This window comes from Cetorhinus maximus, chromosome 30, assembly GCF_964194155.1.
Source record: "Cetorhinus maximus chromosome 30, sCetMax3.hap1.1, whole genome shotgun sequence".
Taxonomy (NCBI): domain Eukaryota; kingdom Metazoa; phylum Chordata; class Chondrichthyes; order Lamniformes; family Cetorhinidae; genus Cetorhinus; species Cetorhinus maximus.
The window spans coordinates 16,673,249-16,696,852 of NC_135908.1; the positions used below are offsets into that span (position 1 = coordinate 16,673,249).

The 23,604-nt window shown below is 45.8% G+C and overlaps 1 protein-coding gene across 2 annotated transcripts in view; it reads right to left on the minus strand.

The window, feature by feature from the left end:
* dapk2b (death-associated protein kinase 2b) overlaps positions 1-23,604 on the minus strand; it is a 155,065-nt gene that overhangs the window by 18,468 nt on the left and 112,993 nt on the right. Inside the window, exons 6-10 of one of the 2 annotated variants that reach the window (XM_078532518.1) lie at positions 19,813-19,861; positions 18,721-18,747; positions 18,466-18,618; positions 7,656-7,701; positions 6,029-6,950 (exon numbers count right to left, since the gene is read on the minus strand). In XM_078532518.1, coding sequence (XP_078388644.1) covers positions 6,306-6,950; positions 7,656-7,701; positions 18,466-18,618; positions 18,721-18,747; positions 19,813-19,861 — 920 coding nt within the window. In that variant the 3' untranslated portion in view covers positions 6,029-6,305. Of the gene's footprint in view, positions 1-6,028; positions 6,951-7,655; positions 7,702-18,465; positions 18,619-18,720; positions 18,748-19,812; positions 19,862-23,604 lie in introns of those variants that run through there. The other variant, XM_078532519.1, reaches the window with a different exon arrangement.

Here is a 23,604-nt window from a genome sequence, read left to right on the forward strand (position 1 = left end):
AGCGAGAGACAAGAGAGCGAGAAACGGGGAGAGCAAGAGAGAGAGAGCGAGAGACAGGGGAGAGCAAGAGAGAGAGAGCGAGAGACAGGGGAGAGCAAGAGAGAGAGCGAGAGACGGGGGAGAGCGAGAGAGCAAGAGACGGGAGAGAGAGAGACAGGGGAGAGAGAGAGAGAGAGAGACAGGGGAGAGAGAGAGAGACAGGGGAGAGCGAGAGAGACAGAGCAAGAGAGAGAGTGAGAGACGGAAGAGCGAGAGAGAGGGAGGGAGAGCGAGAGAGAGGGAGGGAGAGCGAGAGAGAGGAAGGGAGAGCGAGAGAGAGGGAGAGCGAGAGAGAGGGAGGGAGGGAGAGGGAGGGAGAGCGAGGGAGAGGGAGGGAGAGCGAGAGAGAGAGGGAGAGAGAGAGAGGGAGGGAGAGCGAGAGAGAGGGAGGGAGAGCGAGAGAGAGGGAGGGAGAGCGAGAGAGAGAGGGAGGGAGAGCGAGAGAGAGAGGGAGGGAGAGCGAGAGAGAGAGGGAGGGAGAGCGAGAGAGAGAGGGAGGGAGAGCAAGAGAGAGGGAGATCGAGAGAGGGAGGGAGGGAGAGAGAGAGAGGGAGGGAGAGCAAGAGAGAGAGGGAGGGAGAGCAAGAGAGAGAGGGAGGGAGAGCGAGAGAGAGAGGGAGGGAGAGCGAGAGAGAGAGGGAGGGAGAGAGAGAGGGAAAGAGAGAGGGAGAGAGAGGGAAGGAGAGCGAGAGAGAGAGGGAGGGAGAGCAAGAGAGAGAGGGAGCGAGAGACAGGGGAGAGGGGGAAAGAAAGAGACAGGGAGAGAGAAAGATAGGTGGGGGGGCAGAGAGAGAAAGAAAGAGACAGGGGAGAGAGAGGAGAGAGGGAGGAGGAAAGAAAGGGGGAAGAGAAGAAAACCTAGTTGCAGCAGGAAACGGTGGGATCTTTATAGGAACCTGTTGGGATTCTTCAATGGGTTTTGCCAAGACTCTGTGACTGAGCCACGACATTAGTATCCCGTTTCCAGGATTCCTCATCAATCAGAGAGGGCAGCCAGGATCTGACGAAGGAAATAATTTCCAATTTAAGGGAACATCGCGCCATGTGTTAGAATAGGTTAACTGGACATAGATTCCGGAGGCTGCAGAAAGCACAGGAAGGGAGAGGAGAGCTGGGATGGCCATTCCCTGGGTGTCTCACATCTGGAGGTTCAGCGGTTGAATCAGGGTCTGAAGTGAAATGATCCTTCCCAAAGATGGGAGGAAGGGGACAACCCCTCCAACCAATCACATGTGGATGGAAGTGACTGAGGGAGTCAGCAGCAGAAGTCTGGTCCCTCCAACCTGCAGACAGTGCATCAAGAGGATTCAGGACCTCAGGAGGGCAGGAAAGATGAGTGACATAAACACTTACCAAGCCCCACCTTCTGACATTCTCCTGCACAGCACTCCGCAGAACCACGCATCTCGCAGCTGCACCCTTTCCTCTCTCTCTAGGCACCTCACATCCCCCCATCTGAGCAGCCAACACTCAGCCTCATCCTGCTGACCTCTCATACACATCCTCCACAAATGGCTTCCTTCCCTTCTCTCCACACAAGCCATTTCTAACACTCATAACTCTCTGCTTTCTCTTGTTGCAGAAGAGAGAACACAACCTCAGGGAGAGGCAGAGACCTGGTGGGGTGGGGCGGGGGTGGGGTGGCCCTCCTGTGACAGGCACCTTGACAGCCAATGGAAACGCAAGCCCATCTGGCCCACTGGAGATGCAGATGCCAGCGCCGAACTGCGGTGACGACCTGAGGCTCCATTGATGGCCTCAAATGTCAAGAGAGCTGATCCTCTGCCTATAGACCCTGTGTTGGGTGTCTCGCCTGCTACCAGCTGGATTGTAGCGTCTATCCCCTCAGCCCTGTGGAGTCGGGTGTGGACGGAGAGAGTGCAGTTGGAGAAGGTGCTGCTGCTGCTGGCGTTGGTGTTGCTTCTTCACTTGCCCCTCATCACCGGTGAGAAGTGGAGTTGCATAAGCTGCTCCTGAGCCAATGGTCAGGTTTGGCAGCAGGGTGGGGTGAAGCTGAAGGTGAGTGAAGTGCAAGACAGGCGAAGAGAAGTTTGAAATCACCGGTGGAGCTCTGAAAGTGCTCACCAAGGAGCAAAGCTGTGAGCCGCAGTCTCTCTCACAAAAACAGAAAATGCTGGAAAAACTCAGCAGGTCTAACGGCATCGGTGGAGAGAATCCCTTTTCTCTCCACAGATGCTGTTGGACCTGCTGAGTTTTTCCAGCATTTTCTGTTTTTATTTCAGATTCGCAGCATCTGCAGTATTTTGCTTTTATCTAAGCAGCAGTCTCTCACCTGGGCCACGGCTGCAGCTCTCCAGTTTCTCAAAGGCTTCCCAGCCTCCCAGTTTCACACTGTGCATTCGCCTTGGTGACCCTGCTGCATTGCTGATAGCTCAAGACATAGGTTGGATGGCTATTTAAAGGCCGAATCCTTGGTTAAAGCTCAATTTAATAACCTATTTGAATACTGAAATGCCTCAGACGACAGCCTCACAGCAGGGGTTCCTGCTCACCTTCAGCCCCGCCTGGGCGAAAGCTGGAAGAAGGTGGGATGATGCCAGCTCCCTGACCCTATGTCACTCTTAGGGGACCCAAACTCGGTTTCCCTCGCCAGGGAAAATTCCTCCCAAGGAAGGAGATGACGAGAGAAAGGGCTGGAGATGGAAATTCTATTTAGTTATAAGCTTGGCCAATTCCTAAGTGCCCTGCCAAATGTTTAAAAACGCCTTAAGGCTCGAATTAATTTGAAGTTTTTACACTGAAAAACACTGGAAAGTTTCATTATCATTAAATTAGCAGAACATTGATAAATATGTATTGACAGGCATGGCTGAATTGTGAGAAATTTTGAGAATGTACTTGAATTTTAGCTGAACCTATGTGGCCGAATGAGCTCCCATAAGCAATGTAACTACTGTATAATGTTGGTCCCCCAATCATTAAACTAAAATCAAATAAGTAACACTGTCCTGATTAGTCTCCTCTGAATTACTGAACACTATAGCTTGCATTTCTACCTGAAAGCCTAGCAACCAACTCCGTGTGACACAGTAATTTGATCCCCAGACCAACGCCAACCCCTATAAGAGCTAAGCAAATGCCAGGATTACTTCCTGCAACTATATCTTTTTTGGAATCCAGGACACCAAATGGTAAACTATTCCAGGAGAATTTCTAATGGTTACTGCAATGTACTCACATTACAAGCGACTATACTTCAAAAACACTGCACTTTGACATCCTAAGGTCATGAATGGCGCTATATACAAGCAAGTTCTTTCTTTATCTCAGCTCTTTGTTACATACTGAGGCTTCTTAATTTTAAAAGCTATTGACTTGGTATAACCACACTAGAGAGTCATGAAAGCCAAAGATTAATAGCCTCATCATAGTATGACTGGTGTACAGACCAGTGGAGGCACAGGAGACAACCTTTAAGGAAGGATGTAGATGCATTGCAAACAGTTCAGAGAAGGTTTACTAGACTAATATCTGGAATGGGAGGGTTGTCATATGAAGAAAGGTTGGACAGGTTAGGCTTGTATCGGCTGGACTTTAGAAAAGTAAGAGGTGACTTGATTGAAACATAAGAGGGGTCTTGACAGGGTGCATGTGGAAAGGATATTTCCTCTTATGCGGGAATCTAGAACTAGGGGTCACTGTTTAAAAATAAGGGGTCACCCATTTAAGGCAGAGATAAGGAGAAATCTTTTCTTTCAGACGGTAGGGAGTCTTTGGAACTCTCTTCCTCAAAAGGCAGTTGAAGCAGAGCCTTTGAATATTTTTAAGGCAGAAGTAGATAAGATTCTTGATAAGCAAGGGAGTGAAAGGTTATTGGGGGTAGGTGGGAATGTGGAGTTGAGGTTAAGAATGTGGAGTTGAGATTACAATCAGATCAGCCGTGTTCTTATTGAATGGTGCAGGCTCGAGGGGCAGAGTGGCCTACTCCTGCTCCTAATTCATATGTTCATATGATGCATTTTGATGGTTAAAGTTCCTATTACAATAGAGATGACCATGTTTTGATTCCTTTTTTTTTAATATTTGGCTAGGGCCATTTATTGTCCATCCCTAATTACATCCCTTGAGAAACTGAGTGGCTTATTGGGCCATTTAAGAGTCAACCACATTGCTGTGGATATGTAATCACATTTAGGCCAGCAGATTTCCTTCCCTAAATGGCATTAGTGAACCAGATGGGTTTTTATGACAATCAACAATGGTTATCATTAGATTCCAGACTTTCATGGGATTCAAATTCCACCATCTGCTGTGGTGGGATTAGAACCCAGGTCCCCAGAGCATTACCCTGGGTCGCTAGTCCAGTGACAAAACCACTACGCCACCGCCTCCTCCTGGCTCAGGATTAAAGGTGCCACCGATGGCAAAGCTGAATCACAAATGATGTTTGAAAAACTAGGCGTGCAACTTCATGATGCTTCTAAAGGTGCCATTCGATGTGGAATTTAACTCTTTAACATAGTATGGGGCGATGGAAGAGATGTTTCAGAGAGCCCCTCAACCTTCTGTTGCTTTCCATTGGAAACAGCACCATAGTATGATTGGGATTAAAGATGCCGGCCATTTACTGCTATTGCTCCAGCACCTGATGCGTTCATAACAAAATTCTTCTCTCCATTATTTTAACTCATTTATTTTAGTTGAGTTAATAGGCCTGATTTTTAACTCTCTGTGCAAGTGGATGCGTTTTGAGGGTTAAAATCTCACCTAAAGTCTTTGTTACGATAGCACAGAGGAGAATTTGATGACCATGTTTAGCATTTAGGGTAGACAGGGAAGATGTTTCCCCAGGCTGAGGGGGGTTCTACAACCAGGCGACAGAGTCTCAGAATAAGGGGCAAGCCATTTAGGACCGGGTTGAGGAGGAATTTTTCAGTCGGGGGTGGTGAATCTTTGGAATTCTCTACCCCAGAGGGCTGGGGAGGCTCAGTCATTGAGTATGTTCAAAACAGAGGTTGATAGATTTCTAGATACCAATGACAGCAAGTGATACGGGGATAGTGCAGGAAGATGCCATTGAGGTAGAAGATCAACCATGATCCAGTTAAAGGGTGGAACATGCTTGAGGGGCTGAATAGCTTACTCCTGCTCCTATGTTTATACTATAGCATAATTCACAGTAATTTCCCAACTTTGTTCCCAAGATTGTGTCAAAAATGAAGCAGTCAGTAATTTCACTCAGTCTAGTTCAGGCACCATCTGTATCTGAATACCTAGGAAACATCAGGTACCTGTCTAATTGCCCAAAGCCCCATTTATGCTTATATGCTTGGAGGTATGGCGAGATCACATTCAGCTGGAAGTCAACATGACCTCTCTTGAATGTAGGTGCCCCCCACCGCCAGCGTTTATAATGAATTATTTCATGTTTTAAAAAGGCATCAAACTGCCTGTCTAAGGCTTGTGACGTACTTTCAGTTCCAGCAAGAGCTCTGCATCGGTCATTTTTGCTGGGCTGATGATGGGAATTCTCTTGTTTTCACATTCAGACGATTCAAGAGGTCAATCTCAAGCTGAACTTCAATACTTGACCAGTAAAGAGCTCAGCAGCAACTCAACCAGTTGCGACAGTTTGGTTTACAATTCTAAATCTATAGAGGCTTCTATACGTCATCCCGCACAGAATCAATATCCGAAATCATCTACTACTAGACATCCAGGGGCAGAGATCTCATTATTGAATGTACAATCCTCATTCTTCACTACTGTACCATTCAGGTCCAATTCTTTCATATATAAACACCACAAAAACAGATACATATGTAGAATTACAAGATTGTGCAACATTAACTTTGTACATCACTTTTAGTTATTCGGTAAATTCAGCATTCCCAGTGGGAGCCACGGTTAAAGGAAGACCCCAGCAACATAACACCAATCCTCCAACTCACAGTCAGAGTTCCAGGCTGGGACCTGCTGAATTTATCCTTACATCATTTCTGTTAATAATTCTCTTTTGTTTAAGAGCACTTCATTCAACTTGATAAAAAAATTGATGCCGAAAAAGTGTCACAAAAAGTTGAATATGTTCTGTTTGTTTGTTTGTTGTAGGCCAGTTTTACAGATAAATAATCACCATCTTTTAGCCATAAGTTACTTGATTTTTGCCCTATTCAGAAGTTAAATGAAGTTAAAGTAAAATACAAATATATTTGCCCCAAACTTTCTCCGTGACAGGCTGAGCAAAAATGATAAATGCAACACCATATATGAACCTGGTGTCATCAGACCTCCTCCAGCTAACTTTAACGACTTGACTCTGATACACTTAGGCTGGTGATGAGTTCTCCATTGCACGTGCCATTTAACAGGTCCTTCAAAGTTTCATTCAGATCTTTGTTGAAGACAGAAGCAAAGTCTTCCTTCACACATCCTTCACTGATGTGCTCAGTCTGAAAAGAGCTAATTACTTCCTGGACCCATTTGAGTTCAGCAGAGATCTCTTGATTCAGAGACTCAAACTGAGACTTCAGTTCAGTATATTTTGTATCGACTGTGTTCAACATGCTATTCACGCCTTTTATTTCATCCTGGAGTTGCTTTTTCTTGGATTCGGCTTTACGGTATTCATACCTAATCTGGGAAAGGCTGTGCCGGACACTTTCATTTTCCTCCTTGTACCAGGATTCCTTTTCGTTATAAATTGAAATCAATGCATCAATATCTTCCTGAAGAGAATCGTGTGCTGAAGTGAGCCCGCTGAAGGTCATCTCCATCACAGAGAGATCCTCCACCACCTTGGCAAACCTTTCAAAGTTAACATAGGTGTTATTGGGTGGCATGCTCGAGTGTGATTTAATGGTATATTCTTTCAGACGCTTGGTCTTCAGCTGCCTGCGTTGCTGCTTCTTGCTCTCCTTAGTCTTCCGCTCTTCTTCCTTTTGATGAGACTTCAGTGGATCAGACAGAAGAGTTTCAGGTTATTGAGGAGCAAAAATGTGAAGGGGTTGGGTGCACACATCTAAGCGATGGCACAAGTCCAGTTCCAGCGATCTACAATCATTGCAGTTAGTGGCACTCCACACAAACCTTTCAATTTTAAAGGCTATGCAATGGGACACATAAGGTAACATTTCAAACAACACTCACTACCTACAGTACATGCAAAATGACGGTGTTAGTTTAATATTTAATGCAGATGAAAATTTGATTTCTAGTTGGCTTGCAGATCATGGACAACAGCTTAAATGAACGTCAGGATAATAAGACTGAAACACAAGCATTGGAAATAAACAATTCACCCTAATGCTCTATGTATTATAATGCAATTAGTTTGCTGCAGATAACAACTTGGATTTCAACACTAAAACTTGAATATTGTTCAAAACAGTTCCCCATCCCAAAGCAATGCATGAAACACATTAGGTAACAGACCAGTTAATAAAAGTGTAACGAAAACCAAATCCAAAAAAAATCAAGTGTAAAAATCATCAGCGGGGGAAACCAATATTCTATGCGACTAGTGGGATTTAAAGATGAAGGCCACTGCAATTGCTTCAATGCATGCGAGTTAATGTGCCGGCAAGTCAAATAACAACATCACACACATTTTAACAACAAATGCAATTCACTTCTACACTGATGTTAAGACTTACCATTATCCATGGGTGTGAAAGAGCATCTTTTATGTTTAGCCTTTTCCTAAATAAAATGAAAGTGTTAGAAATGGACAAACTCAAAATTTGTTTATTAAATCAGGCTCTATAAAAGGTTAGTGAATTAAAATAAAACACATTTCTATATAAACTGACTTTACTGCACAAAAATAGCATTGGATTTGGGTATGGTTTTGTCATTAGAAGGAAGTTTGGCAGTCACATGCAGATAGGATATTTCCAATATCCCATGGGAGGTGGTGGGAGAGAAGGGATATTTTTGAACCCTCAAGCCTTAAAGGAATTTAGACAGCTATATGGTGGTAATGGTTGGAATCTTTCATAAACTTCCTACTCCTTTTATTTATAAACAGCTTCTGCAATTAGATCACTTATAGATTAGTCTCGGTTCCCTTTGCCTTTGAGAGTACCTTTAACTGACCTTGATATCTGGGTCACCTTCTGGTAATATGCCCCCAGATGATGAACAAGACAACTTCTCCATTCATAATGTTTAATTCCTGAAATTATCCTATATATCCACACAAAACCTGCCGTCTCTTTGAAGAGAGAATGAGCCATCAAAACTTTTTTTTTCAGTTTAAATTGTTCAGTGAATTTACTTTAGGAAAGGTGGAACACTTGAATTAGTAACACTGATAAATAGTCACACGTGGTAATCTGGCTACTTGAAAGGAAAAAAAAACAAAAAGTCACAATCTGACACTAAGCTAATTTTTTAACCATCCTCGTCCCCATGCTGGCCGATATTGTTGATGGTCTCTCTCTAGGGTTTGGCCTTCTTTCCTTCAAATCTGCCATCATTACCCCTCTCCTCAAAAATGCTCTTGTCCTCGCAAACTACTGTCCTATCTCAAACGTCCCTTTACTCTTCAAAATCCTTGAATGTGTTGTTGTCTCCCGAATCCATTCCCACCTTTCCCGGAATTCCACGTTTGAATCCCTCCAATTAGATTTCCACTCCTGTCACAGTATTGGAATGGCTCTTATCAAAGTCACAAGTGACATCCTACGCAACTGTGACAAAGGTAACCTCCCTCCTTGTCTGTATGGGCCTGTCTGTGGCCTTTGACACGGCTGACCACATCATCCTCCTCCAACACCTCTCCACTGTCATCCAGCTGGGTGGGACTGCTCTCATCTGGTTCTATTCTTGTTTATCTAATCAAAGCTAGAGTGTCACTTGCAACAGTTTCTCTTCCTGCTCCTGCACTGTTACCTCTGGTGTCCCCCAAGGATCTATCCTTGGCTGCCTCCTATTTCTCATCTACTTGCTGCCCCTCGGCAACATCATCCGAAGGCACAGTGTTAGTTTTCACAGGTACGCTGACGACACTCAGCTCTACTTCACCACCACCTCTCCCGCCTCTGCCACTGTTGCTAAATTATCAGAATGCTTATCCGTCATCCAGTACTGGATGAGCAGAAATTTCTTCCAATTAAATACTGGGAAGAGTGAGGCCACTGTTTTTAGCCTCCGCTCTAAACTCCGTTCCCTAGCTACCGACTCCATGCCTCCCCCTGGGAAGGGTCAGAGGTTAAGCCAGTCTTTTTTCAACCCTTGTGACACATTCGACTCTGAGATGAACTTCCGATCTTATGTGTGTGCCATCACTAAGACTGCCTATTACCATGTCCGAAACATCACCTGACCGCTCCTGCCTCAGCTCATCTGCTGCTGTAACCCTCACCCATGCCTTTGTTACCTCTAGACTCAACTATCCCAACACACACCTGACAGATTTCCCACATCCGACCCTCTGTAAGCTTGAGATCGTCTAAAACTCTGCTGCCCATGTCCTAAACTGCACCAAGCCCCGTTCACCTATTGCTGACCTACACTGGCTCCCGGTGAAGCAAAGACTTGATTTTAGAACTCTCATCCTTGTTTTCAAATCCCTCATATAGCCTCACACTGCCTATCGCCTCCAGCACCATAAGCCTCAGATATCTAACGTTGTCCTCTTGTGCATCCCCGATTTTAATTGCTCCACCATTGGTGGCTGCGATTTCAGTTATCTAAGCCCCAGGCTCTGGAATTCCCTCCCTAAGCCTCTCCACCTCCCTTTCCTCCTTTACGACACTCCTTAATGCCTGCCTCTTTGACCAAGATTTTGTCCATCTCGCCCAATATCTCCTTATGTGACTCAGTGTGATACTTTGTTTTACAACACATGGAAGAGTCATGGGACATTGTTATGTTAAAGGCACAAATTAATATAAGTTGTTGTTGTACTAGTACTCTTATACAATGCAATATTCTGCTCGTTCTTGTATTTCTCACCCCTCTCGTTGCTGTAAAGTTGTCACAGCCTGCACGGATAGAGTACACCCTCAGAGCATCCCGAGCCTCTTTACAGGGTAATTAAGCACTTTTGAATTATTGTCACCGTTTTGTGGGTAAATCCAGCCCCCAAGTTTGTGCATGGCAAACTCCCACAAACAGTGAGAAGAAGGATAACCCATTCATTTTATTTTTGGTGGGCGTTAACTGAAGGATAAGCGTTGGACAGGACACCAAGAGAGCCCCCATGCTCTTCTGCAAATTGTACCATGGGGTCTCTGACAAGGCAGGTGAGGCTTTGGGTTAGTGTCTCCTCCAAAGCTCTGTATCAGTGCAGAGCTCCCACAGTACTGCACTGGAGCGGCAGCCAATGTTATGTGCTTAAACTCACAACCTTCTAACTCGACCACACTTCTATACTGACTTAAAGTATCTTGAGTATTTTAAACCAACTCAAAGAATGTCGACAGCTACACAATCTTAAACAACCCCCAAAACAATTACTGGAACTTCATACATTTGAATAGCTGTTAACTCCAGTCAAAATGCCCAGCTGTCCCGCATGAAATTATACAAAAAACAAGCTCGATTGCCCCCGAGCAAAATGACTAAACTAAGACTGGTTAAAAAAAAAGTAAGGTCTAGAATCTGCTTTTCTTCTCCTTACATATTGTAGCTGGATTTAAAAGGAACTGTCACTGACAAAACTAGACAAATACAACTCCATTTTTGTCACATTTCAGGGTCAGCCATGGGTCAGTTGGTAACATGCGTGCCCCTGATTCACAAAGTTGTGTGTTCAACAGGGCCTGAGCGCAAAAATCATGGCGGACACTCCAGTGCAGTACTGCGGGAGTGCTGCATGGTCAGAGATGCCACCTTTAGTATTGAGGCACAAAACTTTCTATTATCCTAGCTGCCTGTGGATATAGAATCATAGAAAGTTTACGGCACAGAAAGAGGCCATTTGGCCCATCATGTCTGTGCCGGTCAGTAAGCGAACCATCCAGCCTAATCCCACTTTCCAGCATTTGGTCCGTAGCCCTGCAGATTACGGCACTCGAGGTGAATATCCAAACACCTTGTAAATGAATTGAGGGTTTCTGCTTCTACTACCCTTTCAGGCAGTGAGTTCCAGACCCTCACCACACTCTGGGTGAAAACCTTTTCCTCATTTGCACTCTAATCTTTCTACCAATCACTTTAAAATCTATGCCCACTAGTCACTGATCCCTCTGCTAAGGTAAATAGGCCTTTCCCATTGGCCCCTCACAATTTTGTACATCTCAATCGAACCTCCCCTCAGCTTCCTCTGTTCCAGGGAAAACAAACCCAGCCTGTCCAATCTTTCCTCATATAAAACATCCTTTGGCACTATTTTGAGAAAGAGCAGTGGAGAGTCCTCTCCAGTGTCCTAGCCAATATTTACCCCTCAAACCAACATTGCAAAAACAGATTATCTGGCCATGACCACATTGCTATTTGTGGGATCTTGATGCATGGATCTTGGCTACCACATGACCTACATTACAACAGTAATGACACTTCAAAGCACTTCATTAGCTTTGAAGAGCTTCGAGATGTCTGGTGCTGATGAGAAGCACTAAAAAAAAATGTAAATATTTCTTTTACATTATGAGTTCATTGACAAAGACTGGAAAACGATGAAAGCACAAAACTACAAAGACAACCAGGTCTTCCTGAAGCTGAACGATTATATCATTTATTAAATGTAAAAGGTGAATTATAAGAGGTGCTTTTATTCCACGGAAAAGAAGCACGTCACCTAATCACAGAAAACTGCAAAAAAAAAGTTTGGCTGATGTTCAGAGAAACAATTGCGATACGAAATCAAAATATAGAGTTCAGAGGATTGCCGCGAATCAAATAATAACGTCAGGGAAGTGTTCAAGGTGTAAAGCAACCTCAACAGATCTTTCAGTAACCAGTTGTCCTGGAAAAGCATCAGGGCTAAGTTCAACATTGCTAAACCCATTTTAACGGAGGAAGATGGTGCAATGAAGATGTGTGCGCACCAGAGTCACTGATGAATGTGGCAGGGCCTTTTTCTTAGGGGGTGGTAATGGTGGGCTTCTGATCACAGGCCTCATTGTAACAGTGAAAACCAAGCCCATGTGCCCATGTTCACGAACCTGTGTTTTTTTTTTAAGATTCATTCATGGGATGTGGGCATCGCTGGCTAGGCCAGTGTTTATTGCACATCCCTAATTGCCCTTGAGGAGGTGGTGGTGAGTTGCTTTCTTCAACCACTGTAGTCCCTGTGGTGTAAGTACAGTGCTGTTAGAGAGGGAGTTAGAGTCTCACTTTGCAAATGCGAGGTGAGAAAAAACTTTTTTACACAGCGAGTAGTTAGGGTTTGGAATGCACTGCCTGAAGTGTGGTGGACGCAGGTTCAATTGAGGCATTCAAGAGGGCATTGGATAATTATTTAAATAGAAACAATGTGCAGGGTTATGGGGAAAAGGCAGGAGATTGGAACTAAGTTAGAATGTTCAGAGAACTGGTGCAGACATGGGCCGAATGGCCTCCTTCTACACCGTAACAATTCTGTGATTATGAGTTCCAGGATTCTGACCCAGTGACAGTGAAGGAATAATGATATATTTCCAACTCAGGATGGTGTGTGGCTTGGAGGGGAACTTCCAGGTGGTGGCATTCCCATCTGTCTGCTGCCCTTGTCCTTCTAGATGGTAGCGGTTGTGGGTTTGGAAGGTGCTGTCGAAGGAGCCTTGGTGAGTTCCTGCAGCGCATCTTGTAGATGGTACACACTGCTGCTTCTGTGCGTCGGTGGTGGAAGGAGTACTGTTTATTGATTGGCCAGTCAAGCGGGCTGCTTTGTCTTGGATAGTATTGAGCTTCTCTAGTGTTGTTGGAGCTGCACTCATCCAAGCAAGTGGGGAGTATTCCACACTCCTTACTTGTGACTTGTAGATGGTGAACAGGCTTTGGGGAGTCAGGAGGTGAGTTACTCGCCACAGGATTCCTAGCCGCTGACCTGCTCTTGTAGTAATTATACGACTAGTCCAGTTCAGTTTCTGGACAATGGTAACCCCCCAGGATGTTGATAGCGGGGGATAGAATACCATTGAATGTCAAGGGGCGATAGTTAGATTCTCTCTTGTTGGAGATGGTCATTCGCTGGCACTTGTGTGGCGCGAATGTTACTTGCTACTTGTCAGCCCGAGCCTGGATATTGTCCAGGTCTTGCTGCATTTGGACATGGACTGTTTCAGTGTCTGAGGAGTTGTGAATGGTGCTGAACATTGTGCAATCATCAGTGACCATCCCCATTTCTAACCTTATGATGGAGGGAAGGTCATTGATGAAGCAACTGAGGATGGTTGGGCCGAGGACACTACCCCGAAGAACTCCTGCAGTGATGTCCTGGAAATGAGATGATTGACCTCCAACAATCACAACCATCTTTGTGCTAGATACAATTCCAACCAGCGGAGAATTTTCCCACCAATTCCCATTGACTCCAGTTTTGCTCGGGCTCCTTGATGCCACACTCTGTCAAATGCTGCCTTAATGTCAAGGGCAGTCACTCTCACCTCACCTCGGGAGTTCAGCTCTTTTGCCCATGGTTGAACCAAGGCTGTAATGAGGTCAGGATCTGAGTGACCCTGGCGGAACCCAAACTGAGTGTCAGTAAGCAGGTTATTGCTAAGCAAGTGCTGCTTGATAGCACTGCTGATGACCCCTTCCATTACTTTACTGATGATCGAGAGTAGACTGATGTGGCAGTAATTGGCCGGGTTGGATTTGTCCTGCTTTTTGTGTACAGGACATACCTGGGCAATTTTACATATAGCCAGATAGATGCCAGTGTTGTATCTGTACTGGAACAGCTTGGCTAAGGATGCGGCAAGTTCTGGAGCACAAGTCTTCAGTACTATTGCCGGAATATTGTCAGGGCCCATTGCCTTTCCAGTATCCAGTACCTTCAGCCGTTTCTTGATATCACATGGAGTGAATTGAATTGGCTCAAGACTGACATCTGTGATGCTGGGGACCTCTGGAGCAGGCCGAGATGGATCATCCACTCGCCACTTCTGGCTCACGATTGTAGCAAGTGCTAATCTTTTGCACTGATGTGCTGGGCTCCCCCATCATTGAGGATGGGGATATTTGTGGAGCCACCTCCTCTTCCAGTGAGTTGTTTAATTATCCACCACCATTCACGACTGATGTGGCTGGATTGCAGAGCTTAGATCTGATCTGTTGGTTGTGGAGTCACTAAGCTGTCTATCACTTGCTGCTTATGCTGTTTGGCACACATGTAGTCTTGTGTTGTAGCTTTACCAAGTTGACACCTCATTTTTAGGTATGCCTGGTGCTGCTCCTGGCATGCCCTCCTGCACTCTTCATTGAATCAGGGTTGATCCCCTGACTTGGTGGTAGTGGTAGAGTGGGGTATATGCTGGGTAATGAGGTTACAGATTGTGGTTGAGTACAATTCTGCTGCTGATGGCCCACAGCGCCTCATGGTTTCCCAGTCTTGCATTGCTAGATCTGTTCGAAATCTATTTAGCACTGTGGTAGTGCCACACAACACGATGGAGGGTATCCTCAATGTGAAGACAGGACTTTGACTCTGCAAGGATTGAGCTTGGTCACTCCTACCGATGCTATCGTGGACAGATGCATCATCAGCAGGCAGTTTGGTAAGAACAGGGTCAGTTTTCCCCTTGTTGGCTCCCTCACCACCTGCCGCAGACCCAGTCTAGAAGCTATGTCATTTAGGCAAGCTTGGTTGGTCCCCCACCAAGATTTTTACTGAATTCAAATTTCACCATCTGCCGTGGTGGGATTCAAACCCGGGTCCCCAGAGCATTACCCTGGGTCTCTGGAATACTAGCCCAGTGACAATACCACTACGCCACCGCCTCCCCTATAAACTAATTGGAGCCTGTGTTGCACCAGCTCCAATCACTCCTTCAGTGTTGTACAGCGATGAAACAAATGGTTCTGAAAACTTCCAACACCATTCGTGTCACAAGTGCAAAGTATTGGAATAGTGCAAGTAGGAAGTCTGTCTGGCTTTGCCTGGCCACGTGCAGTTTGATCGTTTCACCACCGATTGTTTTTACACACGGGACTGAACTTAACAGACCTCAGCGATGAGCAGGAGTCTGATCCGAAAACATTCTTTGCACTCTTAAGTATTTTGTGCTGAAGAACTTGAATTCCTGTGAGCTATTGCAGCCGGTAGGAGCTTGTGTGTGAATGTGGATGACATTTCTGCTAGTTTGAAGGCATTCAGGGAAGAAAAAACATTGGAATGCAGCTGAGCCATTCCCCTGAGAGGAGAGGTTGAAAATCAACCCTTTAACTCCCTTTGCTTCTCCACAGATGGCCGACAGAACAGAGCCAGGAGCTGGGGTGGGGGGGAGGCAAAAAGCCAAGGACATTCCCCAGATTTGACCATGAGTCCCTGTGTGCCCTCCTCCAGGCTGTACGCGGTAGGTGGGATGTCCTCATGCTCGCTGGCAGGAAGAAGGGACCTCCCAGACAAACAAAAGCGGACTGGACAGAGGTCACAGCGGAAGTCAGTAGCTCTGTGGGGGTCATCCGGCAAACCTGGCTACAAAAATGCTGCAAAAGATCAGGAAGAGTGAGCATGTCACCATTCTGGAGATGGACAGGTGTGACGTGGGCCCATTATGGGATTGACTTGCGTATCTCCCAAGTGTGTAAGGCAGCACGATGCAGACATAATCCCCATTGCTATGCAGGGTCACACGAAGTATGAGGGGGCGGTGTGGGGGAGCTGCAACACCTATTGGCTGTCAAAGGGCATTGGGAAAGGTGTGCGCTGCCAACAGAATCAGGCCACATATTGAAAGGCCTGATTGTAGCACAGCATCATCACTATATTCTCCCTCTTTAACTGCAGGAGAAGAGGATGCACAATGCCCCAGAAAGGATCAGGACAGGAGGCGGTTTCCCCAACGTCGCCATTCTGACACCCATCGAGGAGGTGGTCCTGGAGTTGTCTGCCAACCAATGGAGCCGGGCTGTAAGACGAGGTGAGGTAGGAGGAAGGTCCCGGGGAGGTGAGGTTCCAAGGGCACATTTTATAGTTCCAGCAAACACCACTGAAGGGGCTGGGAAGGGGAAGCTGCTTAAAACGGGCAAGAAGGTAGCACTGATGGTTTGAAGGCTTACCGACATCGGGGGAGGAAGGTATGCCTCTATGTTGAGGGGTCTAATTTTCAAACACTGATTCACATCTCCCAATGCTTCCAGTGTTTACAATGAGGAAGTGTATCTCAGCAGACACACCTCAATGGATGATGTTGCCCCTAACTCGGCTTCTTTTTGGTTCCCCCACAGGCGCAACATCAGCAGCTACAGGTAATAACCCTGAGGGCCTGACTTTCACCTCTGAGAAAGAGAAGGATGCCTCAGAGGGTGCAACGTCACATCCTTGCTCCGCACCAAGCGCACGCACCTCAGTGGCTTTGCACGGTTTGGCCGTAATGGACAAGATAGCTACAGTGGATAGAGCACAGCAGTCGTCCTAACAGCTGCCTGACACAGAGGTGGAGCAGGCCTCTGTCGGAGGAGTGCTGGAGGCAACCTAGATGCTGAGCCCCAGGCTGATGATGAGCCTCTGGAGTCGTCAGTCAAACAGCAGATGCTGGAGATCCAGCACGAGGTACATGGAGACGTGGCAGAGATTCCAGAGGGGTTGCACATTCTGGCATGGACAATGGTGGAGTCCATGCAGGCCATGAGCGCTGCGATCACCCACTCTACAGAATACACGGCTTCCCCCATCGATAGACTGGTGACTGTCATAAAGAGCCAAACCCAGGAGCTCATTGATGGGACACTGGATGTGTGTTCTGGCCTACACTCCATCGCCTTGCCCCTGAGCATTGGGGCCCAGGGCTCAGGGCAAGAGGGGGATGAGGAGCCTGGAGTCATATCCAGGTCCTGGTTCCTCTCCGGAAAGCAGGGAGGGCCCAATGGGCCTTACAGTGGTGGATGAACAGCTTCTGACACCATCGGTGGGGGGGGGGGGGGCATTTCTCAGGGCACATCTGATGGGGGCAGCCTCTCCTCTGCCACTCGGTTATTGGGCAGATTCCTTAGAGTGCTGCGGTGACAGATGGGCGCCACGTCTTTTCAGGAGACGCTCACCACGCCGGGGCCCTCACGGCCAGTGGACGGCTGCTAGGGTCATCCCTGGCAGGGGGACATAATGGTCAGCAGCCTGTCTCCAGTGCAGCTGGCAGCGAGGGCAGAGCACCACATTGCAGCAGCCGGAAAACAATCAAGAAAGCCCCATATTGGTCACACTTGGGTGCACACTGGTGTCTTTCTTTTTTGTGAAATGTGGCCATTGTTCTGAGTTATTGTGAACGTAAATGAACTTTCTTTTCAACTCATTATCGGGCTACATTCGTGCATTATCTTTGTGTGTCTTTTGGATTTGGACTTTGATGCTGTTATGCAAGTATGAGATCATGTGGGTCCCTCTGTTCAACATTGGCTGACTCACATTGCCCTTATGTGGCCCAGGTGTTCATGACAGGTGAGCTATGAAGAAAAAGTGCCAAGGGTCAGGAAGGTGGAGACACTCAGCTCCTGGAACCTTCTAAGTATCAGAGTTTCCCTTGTCTCACAGGCAGCCAGACCCTCCTGTGCAGTGGCTTGTACTGCCTGCTGTAGTTCACTCCCCTCTTCGTTGGACTTGGCTGTCTCCACTCGTCTCCCCAACCTTCCTCTGACAGGGCTTCTCCTCTCTGGAGGGCCAGGTTGTGCAACACATGGCAAACAACTATTGTAAGCGATACTCTGTCTGGTCTGGACCACATTGGAGAGCGCCACTTGATCTATCTGAATGATCTAAACCTGAACAGGCCAGTGGCCTGCTCAATGATGGCCCCAGTCGTAGCATGGCTATCATTGTAGCAATGTATGGGTAGAACACCACTTCCTGATCTCAGTCCCTCTAGATGGGGAAAGCAAGATGAGACAGCAGTCATGAAAGTGAAACATGAGAGGGAGGACTACACTTCAGGATGGACTATGCATACCCTGGGCACCCAGCTGCTCCTAATCTCATGGTATGACTGAAAAATATCTCAGCCAAACGATTTCTCATATCAACACTAATTACTAAAGCAATATGAGCAAGCAATCATGAAAGTGAGACATGAGAGGAAGGACTACACTTCAGGATGGACTACGCACACCCTGAGCACCCAGCTATTCAGCTTCCATTATACAACAACCAGAGTTCTGTTGTGTAGCCAGGATAGCCAGTCACCATACAAAGGTATCCGCATTAAGCCCTTTGTGAACTTCAGCAGGTATACGCAGGTGTTATGGGCACAGGCCAGTTGGAAGCTGAAACTGAATGCAAATTGACTGAGGTAAAACTGCATTGACAATTGACAAAATAACCAAATCTCTGTGGTCATAACTTCATCATGTTCACTACCAATTTATCCAAGTATATCTCCTCACCTGGTATCTTTCACCAGGAGCTTCTGAATGAAGTCCTTTGCTAGTTCACTGGTGTGGCTGAAGAATTCTTCATCAAAGTCGTAATTCATTGCGGAGATGTTGGCAAGTGTCTCCTGTTTCGTCTCTCCGAGGAAAGGGGAAGCTCCACTTAACCTGTTCCATAGGTGATAAATCAAACAATCAATCAATCAAACCGGGACTGTGCTTACCTAGAGTGTCCACAAAATTTCAATATTTGCAAATAATCTTACTTACAGTATGTAGGTAATGACCCCTATGCTCCTGTAAAATAAAATAAGGTACACAATTTTGAATAAACAAATAAAATTATAGCTATGCCTTTATTCATAGGAAATATATATCTTATAACATTTACACAACTTGCATTTATATAGCACTTTTAACATAATGTAGCATCCCACGGAGCTTCACAGGGACATTATAAAACGAAATATGGCACCGAGTCACATAAAGAGATGTTAGCTCAGATGACCAAATGCTTGGTCAACGTGGCAAGTTTTAAGGAGTTCGTAAAGGAAGAAAGCAAGGCGGAGAGGCGCAGGAAGGAACTTTGAGAGCTCAGGTTCTAGGCAACTGAAGGCGCGGCCACGAATGATGGAGTGATTAAAACCGGGGATACTCCAGAGGCCTGAAGTAGATGAGCGCAGGTGTCCAGAGGGAGTTATGGCGCTACAGGAGATTACAGCAATAGGGACTTGCATATATAATGGTTTTCTGATTTTCTTAAGCAAGAAGCTAAACAATTACTGCACACCAACAGGTAAAGATTGTAAACTTCTTAGTATTTTGAAAATTACATTTTAATTCTTTGGATTAGTGTCACTTTCCTTTGTTATGTTAAAAAGGCAAAGACACAAAGTGTTTTACAGGGCTCGCACTTAAACCCATTAACTTAATGATTTGAGTCCATCGTCCATTTGATTCTCAGATTGTGACAGGGCCAGGGAAATTCTAATCACCTGGGCAAAACTCATTTAAGCTTCGATCCTGAAATTAACAGTAAACTTACGGTAAAAATTCCGATTTTTCAATCGCTCAAACATCAAGTTGGCTCTATTACTGTAATATTAACTTTATAGAAATGTCAAAATTGGTGTTTTTGCTTGTAATGCATACTAAATAAAACAACTGCTGATAGATACAAGAAAGGTGGACTGTTACTATTTATTCTGTAAATTCTCTAGCCTGGTTTAGCCGCTGGAGAAGGGCCGGAGAGATTTCTTATGAATAGTTTTGTATTCTTGAAAGCTTAGCTTTGCTGGGTTTTCTAAGATATTTGGTTTTACTTGCCTCTCAAAGAACTGTTGATTTATTCTGGTCACTTACCACATATCTGCCGGAAGCCCAAGGGGTTCATAATTCACAATCTCTGGAGCTGGAAAATATACAAACAATTTAAGATTGGAAATTTGAAATCTGCTACACAAATTGTATCAAAAACACAGTAATTTTAAACGTATTTCTTTTTTATTCTTTCATGGGATGTGGGCGTCACTGGCGAGGCCAGCATTTGTTGCCCATCCCTAATTGCTCCAGAACTGAGTGGCTTGATAGGCTATTTCAGAAGGTAGTTAAGAGGCAACCACATTGCTGTGGGTCTGGAGTCACATGTAGGCCAGACCAAGTAAGGAAGGCAGATTTCCTTCCCTAAAGAACATTATTGAACCAGGTGGTTTGATTTTTTTTTAAAACAATCAATGATAATTCTATGGTCACCATTACTGAGACCAGCTTTATATTCCAGATTTACTAATTGAATTTAAATTCCACCAGCTGCCATGGTGGGATTTGAACCCATGCGCCCATAGCGTTAGCCTGGACCTCTGGTCCAGTGACATTACCACCATATCCAATACAAGACTAGATCAACACCAATGTTAGCAACGTCAGTGTTAGTGTTAGAGGCTGGTGGGTGAACCGTATTGAAGAGGGGGAAGCACAAAGAAGCATGAAAATAAGTGAACACAGTCAAAAATCCTGTTGGCCACCATGAAGAGCAAACATTGGTTGAAAAGTGAGAGAGTTTGGGGGGGATGGGGTGCGGGGTGGTGCAGTGGGGGCTGTTGGTGGCGTTGTGGAGAAGAGGACATTACAGAGACTCTAGCATGCAAAGTGAAGACATCAGAGCAGATATGATGGAGAAGCCAGGGGAGGGGGATAGTGTCCTAAAAGAAGGGGGCAGGATGAGAAGAAACAGGATTAAGACAGCTATGGGAGTGGACGGAATTGCTATTGGAAAGCTCTCATCCAGCGATGGCAAAAGAACTTCAGGAAGGGGAGGAAAGTATTAAAGGCGGACCATATGAAGATGCTAAGACTAGCTAGCAGAATCCTGCAGACCGGAGTGAGAGCAGGAAGCGGCACCAACGGAACGATCAGTGGAAGGAAGATTCAGAACTGGAATATCATTCCACACATCCTACAAAAAAGGGAGGCTCGTGTGGTTTCCATAGCAACAGCTTTTATTGCAGAAGGGGTTTAACTTCCATTTTCATTTCTCTTACAGCTTTCTACTTCTTGGTTTCTTTATTTCTCATATCTTTCCTTGTTTTTTCACCACCTCCCCAATTATTTGCACACTCCTCTGTTACATTTTAACATGCCTCTCTTATCTCACTGGATCTTCTGTGGAACTTAATTTTTAAGGTGTTTCCAGGTCCTTTGACCGATACATCTGTTGATTTTCTCTCATCATCTCCGACATTTTTCTCTCTCCATTTTTTCCAGCCTTCCCGAAATGTTTATCTCTTAACTTTCAGTCTGACGAAGAATATTGCCCGAAACATCTCACCCTGGCTTAACTCTTTCTGCACAAAAGGCTACAAGCAAGAATGAGAATGCACAGAATTGGCGAAAACCAAGTGACACGGGTCAGTAATTAGTTGGGAAGTGGGATGTGGAAAGGGAGGGTAAAGGGGATGTTCTCAGATTGTCGGAATGTGACAAATGTTGTTCCCCAGGGGTCTATACCAGGCCCTCAAATTTTCATGTGCATGTCAATGACTTGGATGAAGAAATAGAGTTATGCCAGTCAATAAGCTTGCAGAAGACACTAGGGGCCGGATTTTCCCGGAGTTGGGAAGACGACAAGGACATTTAAAAATGTTGGGTGGGACCCATCAGGGGGAAGAGCCCTGCACTGCCCCGCATCCACCCACCCCTACCTCTCACACTTTTCAACCAATGTTTGCTCTTCATGGTGGTCAACAGGATTTTTGACCGTGTTCACCTATTTTCGTGTAATTCACATAGGAAGGAAACTCAAACTCAGCAGGGCCATTTGAACTTAGTCCTGAGTTCAAAGAGACTCTATTTTGGCTGGTCCAAGAGCTTTAACCTGAGGTGTGGGAGTCATAAATTGATGGAGTAGACGTAAATGCTCTTAAAGGATGGATAAAGTCTGTTTGATCTGGTGTTTTTTAAATCCCCTGCTGTTTAAACATGAACAAAGACAGCCTTAAGCTGTCACTGAGAGTTAAAAAAAAATGCCCTCTGCTGGACTGCTTGATTGACAGAACATCTGGGGTAGGTTAGAAAAATATTACCATCTGGTCATGCAGTTTCAATAGGGGTCTTTGTTGACATTTCCCCAAGTGCTATTGTCGTTATGAATGCCTGGCTGAGTTTCAGAAGCTACAATTATCTCAGCATGGAGTTCTGAGTTCACAGTTTGATTGACAGTTTAAAGAGGATATTAAAGGATTGCCATCTTTGATTTGGAGTCTGAATAGAAGTTTGTTTGCTTTTATAAGAGATTAACCACTTGAGAAGGTTTAAAATCTTCGAATGAGTTTCTTGAATGGTAGTTTTTTCACTATTAAGTGTGTATAAGTGACAGCTGTATTAGATTGTTAGAAGTTTTTTTTCATCTTCATCTGGTTCCTGAGACCTATCCATGGTAGATACTGGGTGAGTGGCTGTGGAGGCAGCTTTGGGGGCATGAAGCGCATGGAAGGTGGGCAAGAAGTGGGAGAGCGGACATGAGGGTGAGGGCTAACAGTGTCTAAAACAACTGGGAGGCAGTCCCAGAGAATTGAGGTGGGCCTTCTAACCAGCCTGTCCTAGCACTCGCCCGCCCCTATAGCCACCTAAGATCTGCCTCTGGGGTCAGCGGGCCCGAATCGATCCCAACACCCCCCCAACCTGCCCCGTCCCGGAGCAAAAATTGGGGCCTTTTAAACCAAAGCTGCTTCCTGACTCAAGCTACCAACCCAGTAATGAAAATTTAGCCCCAAGTTAGGAGGCACAGTAGGTTATGTGGACAGAGGAAAGAAATAGACCATGTGAGTGGGCAAAAGTATGGCAGATGGGGAGTCCAGTGTGAGGTCCAGGAAGATTAATCAAAATATTTTTTTAAATGGCGAGAAACTTGGAGCTGCAGAAGAGCTGTGGTGTCTATACGCACAAATCACCAAGAGCTAGTGTACAGGATTAAATGTAATCAAAAAAGCTATTGGAATATTGATACTCATCTCAGTGGGGTTGGAACTCAAGACTCAGGAAGTGATGCTTCAGAGCCCTAGATGGTGACCATCTGGAGAGAAGCATTCAGATTTGGGCACCACAGACAGTATTTTCTATTCGGGGTCAGGACTCCGACATAGGGATCAAATCCAGATCCTCGCCCTCCACCAGGTTGGGTATAGCCCGCTGACATGATTTTGGAATTATTGGCCAACATGGCCAGAGCGCCTGCTCGCCACCTAATTAAGGATGGCGGGCAGGCTCTCGAAGGTTGAAGGCCAGTAGGAGGCCTCAGCACTGGAGGAGCTGCCAGGGAGAGAGAGGGCGCCTCAATTTCTTTTCCTTTCTGTCCCTCTTTCCTGTTTTTCTTCATTCTCCACCCCCCCTCCCCCCCACCACCAGCTCATTCATTCCAGTTGCAGTCTTCAACTGATTTTTTTCCTTCTAGTTTATGTTCCCCAATCCCTTCCACCTTCTCTCCCATTCCTTCTTCCTTTGCCCCACTTACCCTTTCCCCAACCGTTTTCCCCACAGACACAGTCAGGAGCCTTGTTTCTCAATCTGAGTGGTGTCATCATTCCAGGTAACACAATGAAAACATAAGCACTTGAGAAGTAGGAGCAGGAGTAGGCCATTCAGCCCCTCAACCCTGCT